Consider the following 17,454-nt stretch of genomic DNA (forward strand, 5'->3'; position numbering starts at 1 on the left):
ATTTGTTAAGATATTTATCTCTTAAAGACGCAATGAAAAAAAATATTCACATCATAAACAGTCCAAATAAATGCGCGCTTCGATACTATCTTGATGTGCGCACGCTTTCTGCACGACAGGCACCCACGGAGATTTCTTTGCAAATACGTTGCCTGGCAAAAAGCATCTTGGTTAGGAGGCAAACATGCCTAAAGCTACTGTAAATGTATGGGATACATTGATTGATACCGGCAAGCTCGCGTGGAGAAAAACTGCTACGCGCATAACTAACACGCGAGATTTGCACGCGGGCAAGCAAAAATTCCGTGGAACTATTCCAACAGCCCACTCTTAAGTCTCCCCACACTTTTGGACCAAATTTAAGCAAAGAAATTCCCACAATATTTCATAACGGAAGACGTCTTAAGGCACAAAATCTTAAATTCCGTTACTTAGAGTTTATTTCTCCCCTGCTATAGAAGATAAGATAATTCTGAATAAGACAAAGTGGATCGCTGTTGAACAAAATGTTTTCCGAGTCCGAAATCGTTTTCGGGCTCGGGAGGGTTAAAAACTTCAACAGTGACCTAAGGAAAAGACGATAACCATAGTTTGCGGGATGAAGTTATCTGTCACTCTTGAAAGTACTTTCTAAGCTGTATCGTACTTTACTTACCTTGTACTCTAAAAAGTCTCCTTCGTCCATCAAGCCTTCCTTTTCTTTCTCAATTTCTTTTTGTTTGGCCACCTCAGAGTTAAATTCTTCGACCAGCTATGTAATTTAAAACAAAAATTTTGAAAAAAAGAAACTCATGTTTGCGATAAAACCACTGCTCTACTTATCTATTGCATAAGGAAGCTTGCGCAATGAATACAGAGTAACCCACCATTCTTGCGGGTGAGTTTGTTGCAGAGGAGCCTTTTTTGAGGCGGATCTCAATTCGGGCAAACTGCGAACTGACAGTTCTCTTGTCGAAGATGTCGAAAACGACACCTAAAATATAACTTCGAGATCCTGTAAGTTTTTTTTTTACCAGTAAAATGTGGCAATTACTGACCCAAGAACGAAATTTACTAATAAAAGAACAATGAAAAGTCAAAAGGGCTTTTTGCATTATTCATACAACAAAAAGTTTGTCAGTCGTGGTGACATTCATGTCTCGTTTTTAGGGACGCTCTTCTCTCCGCCCAAATCGATACCGGAGACATATCCCTGGGAGCATCTTGTCCAGGGGTGGAGTGTGGATAGCAATACTCTATATAGCCTCATGCCACATTTACCGAGATAAGGTCCGGCCATGTGAGTTCCTACCTACTTACGATAAGAGTGAATTAATTAAGGGGGTATTTACATGAAACCGGGACGAACTCAGACCGGCATGAGTTCGTATCAACCTCCATACATTTCTTTTTTATGCGTTTACATGAGACCGGCCTAACAATGAGCTCAGACCGTTTCGGTTGCTGGACCGAGACGAGAAATTCTCGTACGGGTCTCACGTAAATGACAACAAATCTCAGTCCCGGTCGAGAAATTTCAAGCCTGTATTCTTTTGGGTCAGCTATATATTTATCAGACCAAACATATCGTTTCATCCCGAAACGAGGCACCAAGCATCTCGTCCCGGTTTCAAGTAAACGGCTGCAAAAAATTTATACCTGTACAAGTTCATACCGGTCTGAGCTCGACCCGGTCTCATGTAAATACCCCCTCAGATAAGAGTGCTGTAATGACATGAATGGCTCTCCAATACAGTCACAAATGAGCCTACTTTTAGAATACCCGTTCCGGCGAAAATTAGTTGTCACGCTCTTGAAGAAAAAACATGGCAGAAGCAGTAACGCGTGACATCGCGGCCCTTTGTTTTCGCGCGCAACCTGATAGAGAAAAACTCTTATCTAATTCAGTTTGTTCTGGACACCAGAAGGGAAAAGAAAACGGGGAAGGCCAAGAATAACTTGGCAAAGGTCAGCGGAGAAAGAACTCAAGTCCATGCACCTGACCTGGAGTGAAATTCGAAAGGTGGCACAAGACCGCTCCCGCTGGAGAGAGACTGTAGAGGCCTTATGCATCCCATGGCGCAAAAAGGACTGATGATGATGATGATGAATTCACTCTTACTACGAGCAATAAATAAGCGTCACCGTTTCATTGGGACTACAAACTTGAAGAAAACTGAAAAAGGCGCAAAAGATCAAAACGCACATAAAAGGTCATTGTTTTGCTCATGACAAGCTCTATCAAGTGCCAAGTGGTGATCGCGTTTATGACTGTCATAGACCTGAGGATCCCTTCATTGCCACCCCTTGTTTCGCCTAATGCAATTAAGCGTAAATTTGAGATTACATTCTTTGACTGAACACGTAATCAAGACATGCTACTCAACCTCATCTTCGTAGATAGGAAGTCCCTCAAGGAATAACGCTTTCCATTCCCTGAACATCTTGGGTGGGATGAGTCTAAAATGAGAAATTATGTATAAGTATTAGCTTGCATGAAACGTTCTTTTTCAGTCATATTTTTCAATTTTGAAAGTACAAGCATGGAGCTAGCGAAGAGCGAAGGAAAAGAAAAGAGAAAAAGTTAAGATGAAGATTGCGTACCTGATTGGTCAACATAAAGGCCAATTAGTGAGGGTAATTACACAGATCCAATGAAATCAACAAATAAATTTCAAAACAGTTTTAAAGATGCAAAAATGACAAATGATGGAAAAAATACATAATTCAAGCTAAAAAAACGGCATTGACATACTTTTCAGTGAGTTCCCGATATTCTCCAATTTTACAAGAAAAGTCCACAATCTGCGATAAAATCTGTACAGAAAGAAATCACAAATACTGCAAATTTAGATTTCAAAACAAAAAAACAAGGAAGGAAGAAAGGAAGGAAGGAAGGAAGGAAGGAAAGAAGGAAGGAAGGAAGGAAGGAAGGAAGGAAGGAAAGAAGGAAGGAAGGAAGGAAGGAAGGAAGGAAAGAAGGAAGGAAAGAAGGAAGGAAAGAAAGAAGGAAGGAAGAAAGGAAGGAAGGAAGGAAAGAAAGAAAGAAGGAAGGAAGGAAGGAAGGAAGGAAGGAAAGAAGAAAAGGAGGAGGGAAGGAAGGAAGGAAGGAAAGAAGGAAGAGAGGGAGGAAGGAGGGAAGATGGGAGGAAGAAAGGGAGGGAACAAGAAAGGAAGGAAGAACGGAAGGAAAGAATGAATGAAAGGAGAAAGGATGGAAGGAAGAGAGGTTGGAGGAAAGGAGGGAGGGACGAGGAGAGGACGGTAGGGAGATAAAGAAATCAGCGAGTAAATTAGTGAGTCAACAAACAAATTTACGTACAAATGAACGAATTAGGAAGGAATGAATAAATTTACCTCCCAGCAGATTCTGTAATGTTTGTTGTATTTCGCCTCAGCGATCTCGGACTTTATTTTATCGCGTAGCTCCTGAGCATTCCTGGTTTCCTCCGCATACTCTATTCTTGCCTGACGACAAAGCTCCTACAGAAGAAAACTGATCAATAATGCATGTGCGAGAACAATTTGTTAGCATTTGGGTTGGTATGGAGGAACAAGTAGCACTCGTTTTTAACCAATGTCCACTTCGAGACAATATTCAAAGAGGCTTTTCCCTGAGTACGCCCCGTTTTTCTCACTTGAAAACGCGAGCTCGTGTCATACGTCGTAAGAGATGAATAGATGATAACAGATGCAAAGAAAGTCACCATACGCGAACAGATATGATCTTAAGAATTCAAGTCTCCAGCATCGAGTAAATAAACTGCTTGTGTATCTACGTCAGTGGAAAACATCTTGTGAAAGTTAATCAACGTCACTCACCGCTTCTCTTGTAAGTGCGTCGTCAAAATCTTTTAATCTTCGTTCTGCATACTGTTTTTCTCTGAATATCCTAAAGCGAAAAAGTCGAAGGCCTGAGTAATAAAGCACTTCTGTCCAGGGACGCAAGTAATAAAATGGTAATCCTCACAAAGTGCCTCGTTCAGAGTAAAGCGCCAAATGCGTCTTTACAAAAATAGAGATGACATTAATGTTCGTGTTACTTTGTAAGGTTTTCCTCACTGTTTTGTTTACTGGCTGAGTAAAATCACATGGCTTGTGGCGTTTATTGCCTCCATTTCTGGACAAAGTTGTTTATACAAGTGGAGGAAGAGGTAGGAGGACACTTCGTGACGCTTATACAAAATGGTTAACATGTCATTACTCGCAATGAGCTATTTTACGGGTGCGGCGGCCATTTTGAAAGCAATTGTTTCAAAATCTAAAAATTAGTATGCATTTGCCCCCTTGCAATCCTACAACACCTATTTGAAACAATGAATTTCAAAATGGCCGTGGTATCTGTAAACTGGCCTATCCTGGACATTTCTCACTGTGCACGGATTCTGGCTGAGCCAAAGTTAAAGTCAATTACTGGTTGAAGTTAATGGCAACTGCTTTGTTTACTAGAGGAGTACGCTCAGGCTTCCTATTTTGGACAGAACTGATACAAAGTTGAGGAGATGGATAACGGGACACATCCAAATGCCGTTACTTGGAAAAAGTCAAAATGATCTTTCTGTGCAGCAACTTGACTTAAACTTGATAACAGCAATACCTGTTTTGTCGGATGACTTCTTTTTCATGACGAACCTGTATATCAAATAAAGTAATCGGGTAAATTAGAACAACGTTAAGTACTATGATCGCCATAGTTGTACGGCGCAAACAATTGAAATTGAAAGTTTAGGTTCACAGGCTTCCGGCGTACACTTATACCTGCATAAGTTGCACAGCAATCCGTCTTTCCTGCTGGGATTGCCTCATAAGTCTGTTTACCAACATCTCTTCCCGGTGAGCTTCCTGCAATCATGCATAAAGAAAGAGGGGGTTTCACTTGTTCGTCAAAAGAAAAAAGTTAAAAAAACCTCTAAAACCAAAATTTGATTCGATTCGCGTTGAATTGTTGATTTCAATTTACAGTGTCGCCAATTATTGCTCCAGCACTAGAATATTACAAACTTAAATAATTTTTGTTGTTTTTTTTTTCTTTCTCGCGCCACATTCTTGGCCAATAAGAAGTAAAAAAAAAACAAGCCAATTGTGACTCGTAGGCGTTGTCCCGGATGTACAAGACTACGACGACTAACAAACGTGATTATATAGCGAACCCAAAGCTACAATCTTGGACAAAAATCGTTGAGACTTGTCTCAAGGTTTTGACCTCTTGGACAATTACTACAAGCTGGTGATGAAGAAGCGGAAAGAATGCCTCAACACTGTTTGGAGGGAGAGGGGCATACGCAACAAGAAGACTTTGATACTTCATGGAAGGGACTTGTTTAGGGTGGCAGTTTGTTTCGTTAGTTGAGCATCAAACTATCGTCTGAGTCTAAACTAGTCCTGCCCTTGTAATGACATTAGGGAGTTTAAGAAACGACGACGGCTACAGCAACGACAACGCCAAAAAGCAGTAATATTATTGGTTAAAAGAACCAAAATGATCGTGCTGCACGTGCGGCACGCATTTTTTAACAATTATCTCCCGTACTCGTCAAAACTACTACGTGAAATGATCAAATTTTAGGTTTTGACTGCAACGCGGACAAACTAAAGTGAATCTTTCAGTATCACTCCTTACTTCAAATCCGTCCGCATTAACCCTCTTATAGGACACTTCGCCCATATTGTATAATAAAAACAAAGTGGAATCATCATGAAATACTTAAAATAGCTCAAACTTATATTTTGAAGCGACGTTTTCGTCCCGGTAGCCGTCGTGGTTTCTTAAACTCCCTCTTAGGGAGCTTTAGCAACGACAACGGCGACGGCAACGAGAACGTCACAAGATTGCATATTTAGTGAGCAAAAGCAATAGCTTGGCACGCTCTGCACGTGCATCTATGAAAAGATCTTTTCATTTTTGTCTATTTCTTTCCCGTCGTCAGCAAAACTAGAACGTGAAATGACCAAATTTGAGTTTTAGGGAGAACGTCAGCGCTTGAGAATAAATTTTCATTTCTCCCTTAAATTGAGCGACGTTCATACTAGTTTCGTTCTTGAGGGCTTGCTCACCTTTGTCACGTTAAAATACTCGTGAAAGTCGCGAAGCGATTACAATAACGCTAATTCACATTTAACGACGACGCTCTCGTTGCCGCTGTCGTCGTCATTGCTAAAGCTCTCTATTGCCTTCCTTGTAATGGCAAACTTTGTACAATCCATTGTAGTCTTTTCGAATAAGACCATCACAGAGATTTAAGCCCCGTTCACAAGAGCAAGTTTTCCTTGACAGGTTTCCTAGACAATTATCATTTCTCGTTCAAGTTTTCTTTGACAAGCTTTGCGTGAAAAATAAAAAAAATGCTCATTTAGACGATGAACAAGTTTTCCTTGACAAGTTTAACCTGTGCCCACAATACTTTTATTCCGCAAATAAGCAAAAAAGCTCGATCACTCCAACTTGCTTTCGTTTTAGCCACCATTTTGCATACTTGACCGCAATGAGCATAACTGTGATACTGGGAACTAAGGCTCATAGATATTCCTTGCTACATTTTCCTCGTCACGGTCCGTTTACACGAACAAATGTCCTCCTTGGCAACCTTTCCTTGCTAGCTTTTCCTCGTAAAAGAAAAGTTGTCAATTTTACTCTATTTACACGAGTAATCTTTCCTTGTTAATGAAAACTTGCTCGTGTAAACGGAGCTTTACCATCGTGTTTACAAGAAACAGCAAAAGGAAACTGCAGGATCCTGCTTGTCACAAATTAAGGCGTGAAAATTCTCTTATTGTAACTATTCGGGATCCTTTGAGGAGTTCATCGAAAAAAGGAGCTAACAGACAAGAAATAGGCTCGAGTCAAACAAGTCGCAAATTTCAGTCCGACATTTGACGCGAACACGATTTTAAATGGAGAGATTCAGCATCTTGTCTGCGTGAAACAGGGGATAATTATGATACTAAAAGCTGACGTTTCGAGCGTTAGCCCTTCGTCAGAGCGGATCCTTTTCTGCATTTATTCTAAAATAACATCAAAAAACATTTGAATTCCCCCAAACCTCCTGAGCTTCATGCGCTTTCATTTGCTCAATTAAAACTCGTCTCCTTCGCTTTTCTCTTTCCTGTTAAAAAAATGTAGTTAAAATGAAAAATGAGCTTACTGCCTCCTAACATTATGCAATCAGTCTTTTTACGTCAGTCATGCGAAGCATGGACGATCCGCACCAATCGCGTGACGAGGACAGATTGCTATATCATACAAGTAGAGCCCTTTTTATTTATGTCGGGTTCAAGTTGCATGCTTTGCAAAGAAATTCCTCACAATTTTGCATTCTACAGCATAAGGTATTGATACCTTCATGCATGGGATGTCTGATTCTGATTGACCGCTATATAAAACCTGACGTATGGTCGCAAGTATTTCCCCTTACTTTGGACCGGCCGCATTTTGATTTGATATGTTCAAGGAACTCGTCAACGGAAGCCTCTATCTCCCAGACTTGGCTTAGAAGTCAACCCTCCCCGGAGTAGATTTATTTACAAACGACGCCTCCCTTGGGAGATTCAGTACCCCCACTAAAAGCCAATCGCAACAGAGCTATCTCAGCGTCAACGGAAATTTGAAGCTTTTCACGGAAAAACCTGCTCCTAAAAATAAAGGGTTGACTATAGGAATTAGTGGAGATAGTTGCGCCCCTTGATGAGCCCCTGGTATGCTCCATGTGACTGGTTCATTTATCGCCTGTGTCCTCTCTGATTGGCCAGATTTACTGCTATGGTTTTCTCCTACGACACTGAGCTCAAAGCGTTCTTTGTGAGCAAACGATGTAATTACCTTCCTTGCCACTGAATCTTCTTCAAGTCTTGTTCTAATTTTGTTGATATAATTGTCGTTAGAACTGGGCTAAAAGACAAATTATAAATTTTCAGTGAAATGCCAAGATCAACAATACAAATAAAGTAGGCTCCTAGTCGCAGGGACAGAACTGCAATGGGGACATAAGAATAATTTTTGCATTAATATCCAAAACGACAGTACTCAAGACAGAGAGTGTAAACTTTAATTAATTGCTCACTGTCTTTGGTAGAGGAGGGAGGGGTTTAACAGCTGCGTTTCAAATTGCTAAACAAGTTTAAACGTCAGGGAAAGAAAGACTATGGAAGACGTTCGATCCGTTTTAACTTGGACAAAGAGTCTAATAATGGCCGTTTTCACACTACAAGGCGAACACATTGCCTGCTCTGATAAAATTGTCTCAAAACGACAATTTTTAGACGACTTAATCGCCTGAAACTTGTCCGTATAAAAAGGATAAGTCTCTGTTACGAGCCTAGGAAGGCCCATCAGGCCGGCGCTTATCTCCGGTTTCCTAACTTGTCCGTATAGGAAAACGATATTTCGAAGACGATTTGTCAGTCCAGACGAACAAGGGGTGGGGAAGGAAGGGAGGGGGGGGAGGGGGAGTTTAACATCGCGGGTTAACATCGCTGTTCAACATCGCTGTTCAACAAAATCGAACGGATGTTGCTCGGGCCTTTAAACTTTACACTTTTTAACTTTTTTAAACACAAAGCTGTAGTCTGATAGAGAGCATACTTTTATGTATGAAAGAGGGTCGACAGGTTTCTTCGGAGCCTTTGAACCAAGAAATGCGTCCATTTCTGTGTCAACTTCACGGTTAGTTTCTCTGAGGACGAGATAAAAACACAACATATGAGGTAACCCTAGGAAAAGCATCGTTGCTTGAAATACTCCATACTGACCCCTCGAATCCTATTGGACTCGCTGGTGGAATCACGGCTCGTAGACTAGCTTCAAACGCATCGATACTTTCCTTCACCTCCTACAAAAATGTGGGAAGAAATCAGCGTTATTATTCAGATTTTTTCAAGCTTTTTAAGTTTACGTCCCTGGTGAGCTCACTTCCTGATGACCTTACATTTCCGGTCCAAAAACCCGCGGGATGAAACGGGACGAAGCATATCAGTCAGAGGGCTATTAAGGTAAAGAATATTGCCAGGGGGACAGTGTTTTGATCGAAGAACGGTTTTTCTTTTTTCGTCAATTAACCCGTGGTGAGAGCGCACAGATCAAAATAGATTTGGCAGGCAGGAAAAGGCTTGCTTCCTGGAATGAACTCATTGTTATTGTTGTCTCCAAATGTCTCGGTGAGTCACCACGAAGAACGAGTGTTAGGGAGGCCATGCAGTGAGTGTACGAAGAGACCACCTAATAATAATAATAATAATAATAATAATAATAATAATAATAATAATGATTATGATGATGATGATGATGATGATGATAATAATAATAAATTAACGTAACCTTCCGGAAAGCTCTGTTTGAATTCATACATTAAGGGTGCGTTCGATAGACCGTAATCCGGAATAGGAATACATGGAATATCAGTTAGAAATCCTTCGTTTTTACGGAGATTCACGTAAAAATTGTCAAACATCTGCTAAAATGCTATTTTAAACATATTTTTATTATCCTTGCTGCTTCGAAACGCGCCAAACATACCGTTTTAATCATCATTCCACGTATTCTTATTCCGGAATAGGGTCAATCGAACGCCCCTTAAGAAACATAAATACCTCTGCCTCTCTCTGGCGTCGAACTTCGGCCCGCGATTTGCCCGTCCTCTGAAAAGGAAATGGAACTTACGTCCGGTTTTGGAGCAGAAAGATTTACGAAGTAGACACTGACGTAATGATAAATTGAACCTTTTTTTTTGGAATCCAAGAAAAGAGTAATAAAGCATTTTAAAAAAGCTAACGGAACAAAATGCGGATAAAAACATATAGTTTCAAAATATAGAATGGGAAACGGAAATTTTCGGGTAGAAAATCAGTGGTACAGGCATTTCCCGATATTGTGGAGAACGTCAAAAAAAAAACCTCAGGCTTTTTATTCGGAAATTCCTGTACCATTTGGTCCATTCAACCATTCAACCTCCTCGAGGTTTCACGATTTGTAAACATTTACTTAAAAAGTAGACTGGGCAGAGTAACCTATTGTTTTCACCCTGCCAAAAGTGAAGACCGCGGAAACATCTTGTTGAGACCACTTTCGCGTTAAAGCTTAGCCATACAGACAGAAAAGTTAGGGCTGAAAACGGAACCTCCTTCGAGATTTTGAGGAAAAAATTCTGACAGTGTTTTAACAACATTGCCACAATGCTTTCCTCTTACTTTCAACTCTTACGCCGAGGTTTCAAGAAGGTCCCAATATGCAAGATGGTAACCATTTGTTGTGCTTCACTTCAAACAATACGTGGTCGATCCACTCCGAGTCTTTTTTTCAAGATAAGTGTTTGTAAATAAAAAGCGCAACTTCGCCTGCTTGATGATATAAATGTTTTAATTTTATTTATGTTGGAAGGTGCTCTTAGCTACCGCTCCAAGTGTCAAAGCGCGCATGCAATTTTGAAAGCGAAGCCCGAGGCAAGTGGCAAGCACCTGAGTAAAATCGTGGTAGAAAATGCTAATTTCTTTACTTCAAAAAATTACCTTGGAATGAGGTGGCTTGGGGATCATAACCGTTGCTTCTCTGTGTGAAGAGAATGTAAATAAATGTTTGTATGAACAACATATGAAAAACATAAGACTTACATGAGTGCACATCAAGTTCACACTGAATCGCTTTTTTTAGTAGCACTCTCGGAATTTTGAGCCCGAAAGAGTTCCAGTAGAGAATACTGCGTAAGGAAATATCGAGTCGCCTGGACAACGAATGTTATGGTTTATTTATTTAATTTTGTATTTATTTACTTCTTTATTCGCTTGCTTGTTTGTTTGTTTATTAAGAATGGAAATCAGCGATAGTAGATTAGAATGACGTCCCGATGATCCACTATATAAGGCAACGTCATTCTAACCTACTATCTCAGATTCTTATCAGCCAATATCAAAAATATCATAATACTCTTTGCTTGTCACCCAAAATTTTGCATAAGCATTGTTTTTATTTTCTCTGGGGCCTTATCATGGTCCCAAGAGAAACTGGAAACAATGCTTACGCAAAATTTTGGAGGGACAAACAAAAAGTGTTATGATATTTTTGATATTGGCTAATAAGAATTTGTGATAGTAGGTTAGAATGCCGTTACCTCATAGTGAGTCACATTGGCTAATTCTTAATTGTCTATCTAAAAGGTCCATTGCTTTTTTTAGCCATTTATTCGGTTGGTTACTTAGTAGTAGGTTAGTAAGTTTGCACCAATTACGAAGACATTGGGTGTTTTTTGTTTTGCTTTTTTTTGGTTTGTTTCTTTTTTTGTTTTGTTTTGTTTTGTTTTTTTTTGCAAAAAGAACCAGTTGGGCGAATTAAATACTAAAGGGAGATTTCAAAGCTAACAACAACCTGACTATACTAAAACATTATTTACCCATACCTGATTTTGCCCATCATCTCAAGTTGCTTCTGCTTTGCTATTCGCGACTATTAGAAGAAAAAAAACACATCTCACTTAACAACGAAAAAAGAACACTGTAAAACTTATGCGAAGTCACGAAATTATTATTAATACCTTTTCCAATCCTTGTTTCCTTTGTCCCTGAAAATACTTTTTCATTTTCTCTTCCTCTTCAAACCTGTACCAAACCAAATCTTTATTATTCCTTATTACTTCAACTAAAAGTATTAATTCCGGATTTCCTTTCTTCCTCTGGATAAAAAACCGTTCATGTTGTGTTGGTAAGCATGGTTTTTTTAATGGTCCCCTGTAGGGTATTTGTTTCTCTAGCGACGTTCGAGCCAGGCGGGGTTGTTCTCCCAAATTGTTAGGAGACTCTCTATGATCAAGTGAAAGCAAAGTGCAAGCTATATAGCTGGATAGCAAAAACAAAAGTTTGGTTTCTTGCGGGAATACTCTTGTTTTAGGTCTTCCTCAAAAATGTCAGCAATAGATTGGAAAAGAAAAAGGGAAAAAATGTTCTAAACGCTACTAAGACTTGTTCTCACCTTGCCTTAAACGCCATTTCCTCGTGCTCTTTCTGTTTGGCCTGATATCTCTGCACCAGCTGCTCGAAATTCAGATCCACTTGACGTTTGGTAAGCTGCTTCAGTCTCTGAAACAGACGACTCTCATCAGATGAGCGCAAAGACTATACAATCCAACATGTCGTGCTTTTCAAATAAAAATGAGGGAACTATACTAGGAGGTCAAGTTTCAAAGGGAGGAGATCTTAGCACCACAGAGAAATACAATATTGCACCCTGGAAGGAGCCTATCACGCTGGATTGAAGAGTCTGAGGTGCCATATGGTTATTTTTCATTTGTCATTTGCAAACGGAGCTTTTCAATCCTCTTAAGTCATAGGCCTTTGGCAACACATGTTCAGAGCTGCAAAGAGATCAGCGCGATTTTGCGCATAATTTCCTGATTCATATCCACCAACACAATCGACTCCCTATAGTTCTGATCTAGAAAAGTCCACAAAATAGACCCCTTCCCCGTCCCCACACTATCCCCACCCGCTACATCACCACCACTCTATACCAATCTACCTGTACACAGAAAAAGTACTGAGCCTCTACGCGTGTAAGCCCCCCTCATAACCAGGCACCACAGCCGGGCGTTTTCATTGACACGTTCTTTCCCGCAGTGGACGGGTTTTCAGAATGTTGAAGTTGCGTTGGTTTGTTGCCGAAATTGAATAAAAGAGTGCCGCATAAATGCTGTGTGTTTTGCATACTTTGTTTTTGAACTATGTATTACAAAACATTTACACGTAATAAGTAAGCCCCTCCATTAGATCCGAGAGGTCGCGGGGTCCAACCCCGGCCGGATCAAAACTCAGGATCTTAAAATACTTGTAACTAGAGCGGTTTTCAATTGAGTGTCGAAAGTAATTAGCAAATTACTTTGGTTTTGCATTACTCCACACATTGATTGGTTCAAAGTTGTGGCGACACTTTTTCAACCAATCAGAAGTGAAACCAAAACCAATCGTGCCTCTCGCGAGCACATTTTCCCGCGCTCTGTGCCGGCTACGTGTAATTACTTTGAGTTTTGATTGGTTTACTGGATTGTCTCCGTCCTTTTTGATTGGCCAAAGTAATTATTTTGGTTTTGGTTTTACGACACTCGTTTGAAAAGCGCTCTAAGGAGAAAGCGCTGCCTTTGTAATTTCATCTGCAAATGCTTAGACTTTCAAGTCTTCTCGGATATATGTTCATAAGTTCCCTGTGGGACATTAAAGAGCCCGCCCACAATTCGAAAAGAGTAGGGGAGTCCCCGGTGTCCTGTTGTCCTGTTCTCTCCAGCAAAAGAGGCCGGCTTGGTAAGTGATTTCTCTAAAAAGGCTTGTGGTGTATGACGCCACCTAAGCAGAAACAGTCATAAGTCAAAAAGGGCCATGGCCGAGTGCTGGAACATGAAGATGTAGATGGATGTAGCTCTAAAGGTGTGTATTTGACAACAGCGTTTAAGATCATGAATTTGAGTCCTGTCTACAGCTGGTATTTCTTGAAACTTTCTCTTGTACTCACACAGAGCCAAGGGGATGCAAGGTTATTCCAACAATCAAAATGTATGTACACAAGAGCCAATGACCAAGACCGTACATCTTCGAAACTGAGTTGGTATGCCAATACAGGCGCAGAAGAGGTTATTTAGGAACGACATTCGTGTGCTAAAAAAATCGGCACAGACGGTTTCGTCTATAAATCAAACAACTTTGTTTTACAGAGAACGGCAAAGAAGCGTTCTACTGTTGCGAGACGATTGTATTAGGGAGTTTAAGAAACCACGACGGCTACGGCGACGAAAACGTCACTTCAAAATATAAGTTTGAGCTATCCTAAGTGTTTCATGATTATTCTCGTAATGGACCTCTTTAGCTTCTCTAAGGGACAGTTTCTTTCAAATGTCGTCTTATGCACGTGCATATGTCTTTTGGAAACGTGACGTGGCCTCGTGGCCTTAAATGGGAAAACAAAACGTACAACTCCCGGGTTGGGGCCATGGAGCATAATATATGGTAACTCTTGTGCTCCTAAGGTACTTTACAGATATTATAATATAGAGGAAAAATTCACGCATATTTATTTGATAAATAAACAAACAATTCAATGCAAAGAGCTAGATGGCACCCAGTTGCTACAAACAAGGTAATATTTACAACAATAAAACGCTTTTCAACGGAGTTTGTAAAACCTATACCAAATTAATCATTTTGAGTATTTACGACACCGAAACCCAAAGAGCGCGATGAGCCAATCAGATTTCGAAGGAATTACGTTTAACTTGCTCAAAGAGCGGGAAAATCCTCACATGCAAGACACGATGAAATTTAGTCTCCTTTATAGTACACTCAACAAAATTACTGGATTCTGATTGGACTCAGAGGAGTACAATTAATCCCAAATTGTACTCTCCAGGAGTACCAATGACTTTTCTTTCCGAAGTTGACAAGTCGTGCGAATTCCTATACTAATTCTCATAGCTTGAAATAGTGGGGTAATACTTTTAGTCAATCTTTAGGAGGACCAATCGAAAGCAACATTTGGTCTAATTGCTTCAGATACTAAAATGAAAAGCGCGCTAATATCAAACGTATAACAAACTTAGTTTTACTCGGGATTTTACACGGCACGGTACAAAATGCATTACATGTACTTCCGAGGGAACAATTAAATATGCTATTGAATCTTGCTGAAACCGAACATAACTGTAGATTAACTGGATTAAACAACCATCCAGATCTCGAGAGAGTTTTTTCATTATAAAAGCTTGAGGACTGAGGCCAGGCCGTGAACTTCGCAGCAAAAGCAATTAAGGATAATGGAATAATTTGATTAGGGCTAAAAATGAGAGTTTAAAAGTTCTAAATTTCTCTTTTTTTTTGCGAAAGTGCGATACATTATCGAACCCCCTCAAATCTAATTTTTAGTAGTTGAATAATGTTATCAAGATCGTCGACAAAGTTCATGACAATTCGAGATGTCATCAAAACATCTTGCATTACATTTCTGGTATATTTTTTCAAAGTTCTATCATGTCTAATTTCTCGGACTTGAGCTACAACTGTCTTCATGTCATGAACTACAGAAAAAGAGATTTCTTGTAAATCTTTAACAACTTCAAGAGCTAGGTTTGTTATCTGCTGTCGGATTTCTTCATTTAAGACTTCACGCACACAGCGTTCGACAGTTGAGTCGAGGACGTCTCTAGTTATGGCCACGCTGTCTTGGTTCAGAGGGATTTTCTATGGTAAACAGACAAAACTAGCATTGGCAATGGTATGATACCTATACAGACCGACAATGTTGGCCAACATCATTCCTAGTTGACACTACTGGACTCTCAACTAAACTTACCACCAATAAAAATTATTGGCCCAACATGTCATTAACAGGTTCTCATCTTCCAAATTTCAAGTACACGTATCCATAACAACGAAAACAAATTATTAAAAGCAAAGCATTTTCAACCACACTTCTAAGTCTCTTCGCATTGTTGTCACTATCAATTCTAAAACGCTGGAAAAGGATGAAAACAAATGATTATAAATTTCTCCCACGCTTTTTACGCTATCGTTCTCAAAATCTTTGTTTTCACCAATCCACACTTATAATGGTGTTTTAAAACGTTCTTTTTTCATAAGTGTGTTTGTGGCCTTGGTTTATACGACAAGGTGAAATTATCGGTTCAACATTATCAAACAATTCAAGTTGGGAAACTGGCCAAATATTCGAACCTTTTAAAGTTTAACAAACTTTTGGATGCAATGTTTGATCGAAAAACCCAAGAAAAGGAAGAACGGGTCGGGCGAATCGCGCTCTCGATTAGAAGCCTAAATAGTAAACATGAAATACCACTCCGGTCCGATTGTGTGGAAGACTGTTTACAGTCCGTGTGATTGTTGAGTAAGCTTCGATCATACGGCCGAAGAATAATTATCTCCTACGCAATCGCACAGAATAGTGTCGTTCGTTGTATTTTTTTCCCAATTTCGGCAACCGGATTCGGAAGAGGGCTAAACTCGCTTGGTTTTCTGCGTTACTCCCGAACAACATTCTGCGAGAAACACAGGTCACAGGTCAGGTCACAGGTTGCAGGTCAGGTTACAGGTCAGGTCACAGGTCAGGTTGCTGGTCAGGTCAAGGCAATAGGAAGAATATTTTTCTGCCAACGAAATTGACTATTTTCACCATCCCATAATGGAGGGGGGTATTTACAAAAGAAAAACAATACAAGTTATTTACTCTTGGGACTGTATCATGCTTCTGAGAACTGAACATCCATCGTGATCGTTTAATGCAAATAATCCCCCCCGTCCCCTCCCCAAATGACCTGTATTATGGGAAGGGTGAAAAAATTGAATAAAGAGAAATATAAATTAAATAAATAAAATAAATTATGGAAGTACCCATAAGTCCTGTAATTCGAAGCTAACGGGATCAACGAGAAAGGATCTCTAATAATGCGTGGCATTGTTTACTTAAGCTTCAGAATGTGGCTCTACGCGATGAAATCCGTCCCAGCAGAACGAAAACAACGAATTTCACGTGCAAATTGCTTCTTACCTTGTTGTCCTCGGCTTCACTCTTATCCTCCATTTCTGTGGCCTTTACCCATGCGCTCACAAGATAAATCACGTGATGACAGGACTTATGACCTGACCTGACCTGTGACCTGACCTGCAACCTGACCTGCAACCTGTGACCTGACCTGTGTTTTAGACCCGCCGCGATAAATGTGGCAACCACAGCCTTTGTGGCTGCTGAAAAAACAGCTTCTTTTGTTGCAATTTGGTCGGCATAAGTTTGTTAGTTAAACAGGAAAAAGAATGTTTGTAAATAGATACTTTTCCTACGCACTAAGTAAAAGTTTTCAATCATTGCTTTCATGAGAAGTAAAATTTACATTTCGCAAAAATTTTTTGCAAAGTTAACACATTTGTATTAAGAAAAACACCAATTGGCGATTTGTGAACAGGACTCAAACACATGACCTTCTAAAGAACACTTGTTGGCTGTGGCAAGTACCATGTCATTTTATTTTACAATCTAAAACCTACAGCAAAAATCTGCTAGTTTTAGAATTCCAATCACTCTAGGCAAAAGAAAAAAAAAGCAGAGAAAGCATAAAATAATAGTTAAAATAGGGGCAAAATCTTCAGGCAAAGAAAATCAAAAGATGGAGATTACAGAGGCAAAGGAAAACACTTCAAGTAGAGGATGAAACCTTCAATAAAATTATAATAGCAAATTAGCAGGTGCCAGAAGAAGGAAAGGGAGGGAGGGCCCGGTGCCCAATGATGAATGGAAGAGGATAGTAATCACGTCTCTACTGTAGTTAGTGTTATCTTGTAATTGTTATTTACCGAGTTGTAATTAGTAGTCTATTCTGTTTTGATATTGTAATTAATAGGGTGATTTGTCTTTAAGTAATTCATAATCGTTGTATGTGCTTAGGTGTAACAAAATAATAAAAAGTTTTAAATTACAAAAAAAAAAAACGTCTCTACTGTAGTCAGAAA

At 39.8% G+C, this 17,454-nt stretch overlaps 1 protein-coding gene across 1 annotated transcript in view; it reads right to left on the reverse strand.

The window, feature by feature from the left end:
• The window catches only part of LOC138023983 (sperm flagellar protein 2-like), a 54,566-nt gene that overhangs the window by 32,648 nt on the left and 4,464 nt on the right, over window positions 1-17,454 (reverse strand). Inside the window, exons 6-21 of the mRNA XM_068871065.1 lie at window positions 11,930-12,036; window positions 11,496-11,559; window positions 11,361-11,407; window positions 10,477-10,516; window positions 9,562-9,609; window positions 8,725-8,804; window positions 8,558-8,648; window positions 7,796-7,864; window positions 7,020-7,082; window positions 4,738-4,821; window positions 4,577-4,611; window positions 3,802-3,871; window positions 3,337-3,462; window positions 2,735-2,796; window positions 2,367-2,439; window positions 656-751 (exon numbers count right to left, since the gene is read on the reverse strand). Coding sequence (XP_068727166.1) covers window positions 656-751; window positions 2,367-2,439; window positions 2,735-2,796; window positions 3,337-3,462; window positions 3,802-3,871; window positions 4,577-4,611; window positions 4,738-4,821; window positions 7,020-7,082; window positions 7,796-7,864; window positions 8,558-8,648; window positions 8,725-8,804; window positions 9,562-9,609; window positions 10,477-10,516; window positions 11,361-11,407; window positions 11,496-11,559; window positions 11,930-12,036 — 1,155 coding nt within the window. The remainder of the gene's footprint in view (window positions 1-655; window positions 752-2,366; window positions 2,440-2,734; window positions 2,797-3,336; window positions 3,463-3,801; window positions 3,872-4,576; window positions 4,612-4,737; window positions 4,822-7,019; window positions 7,083-7,795; window positions 7,865-8,557; window positions 8,649-8,724; window positions 8,805-9,561; window positions 9,610-10,476; window positions 10,517-11,360; window positions 11,408-11,495; window positions 11,560-11,929; window positions 12,037-17,454) is intronic.

This window comes from Montipora capricornis, chromosome 11, assembly GCF_036669925.1.
Source record: "Montipora capricornis isolate CH-2021 chromosome 11, ASM3666992v2, whole genome shotgun sequence".
NCBI lineage: Eukaryota > Metazoa > Cnidaria > Anthozoa > Scleractinia > Acroporidae > Montipora > Montipora capricornis.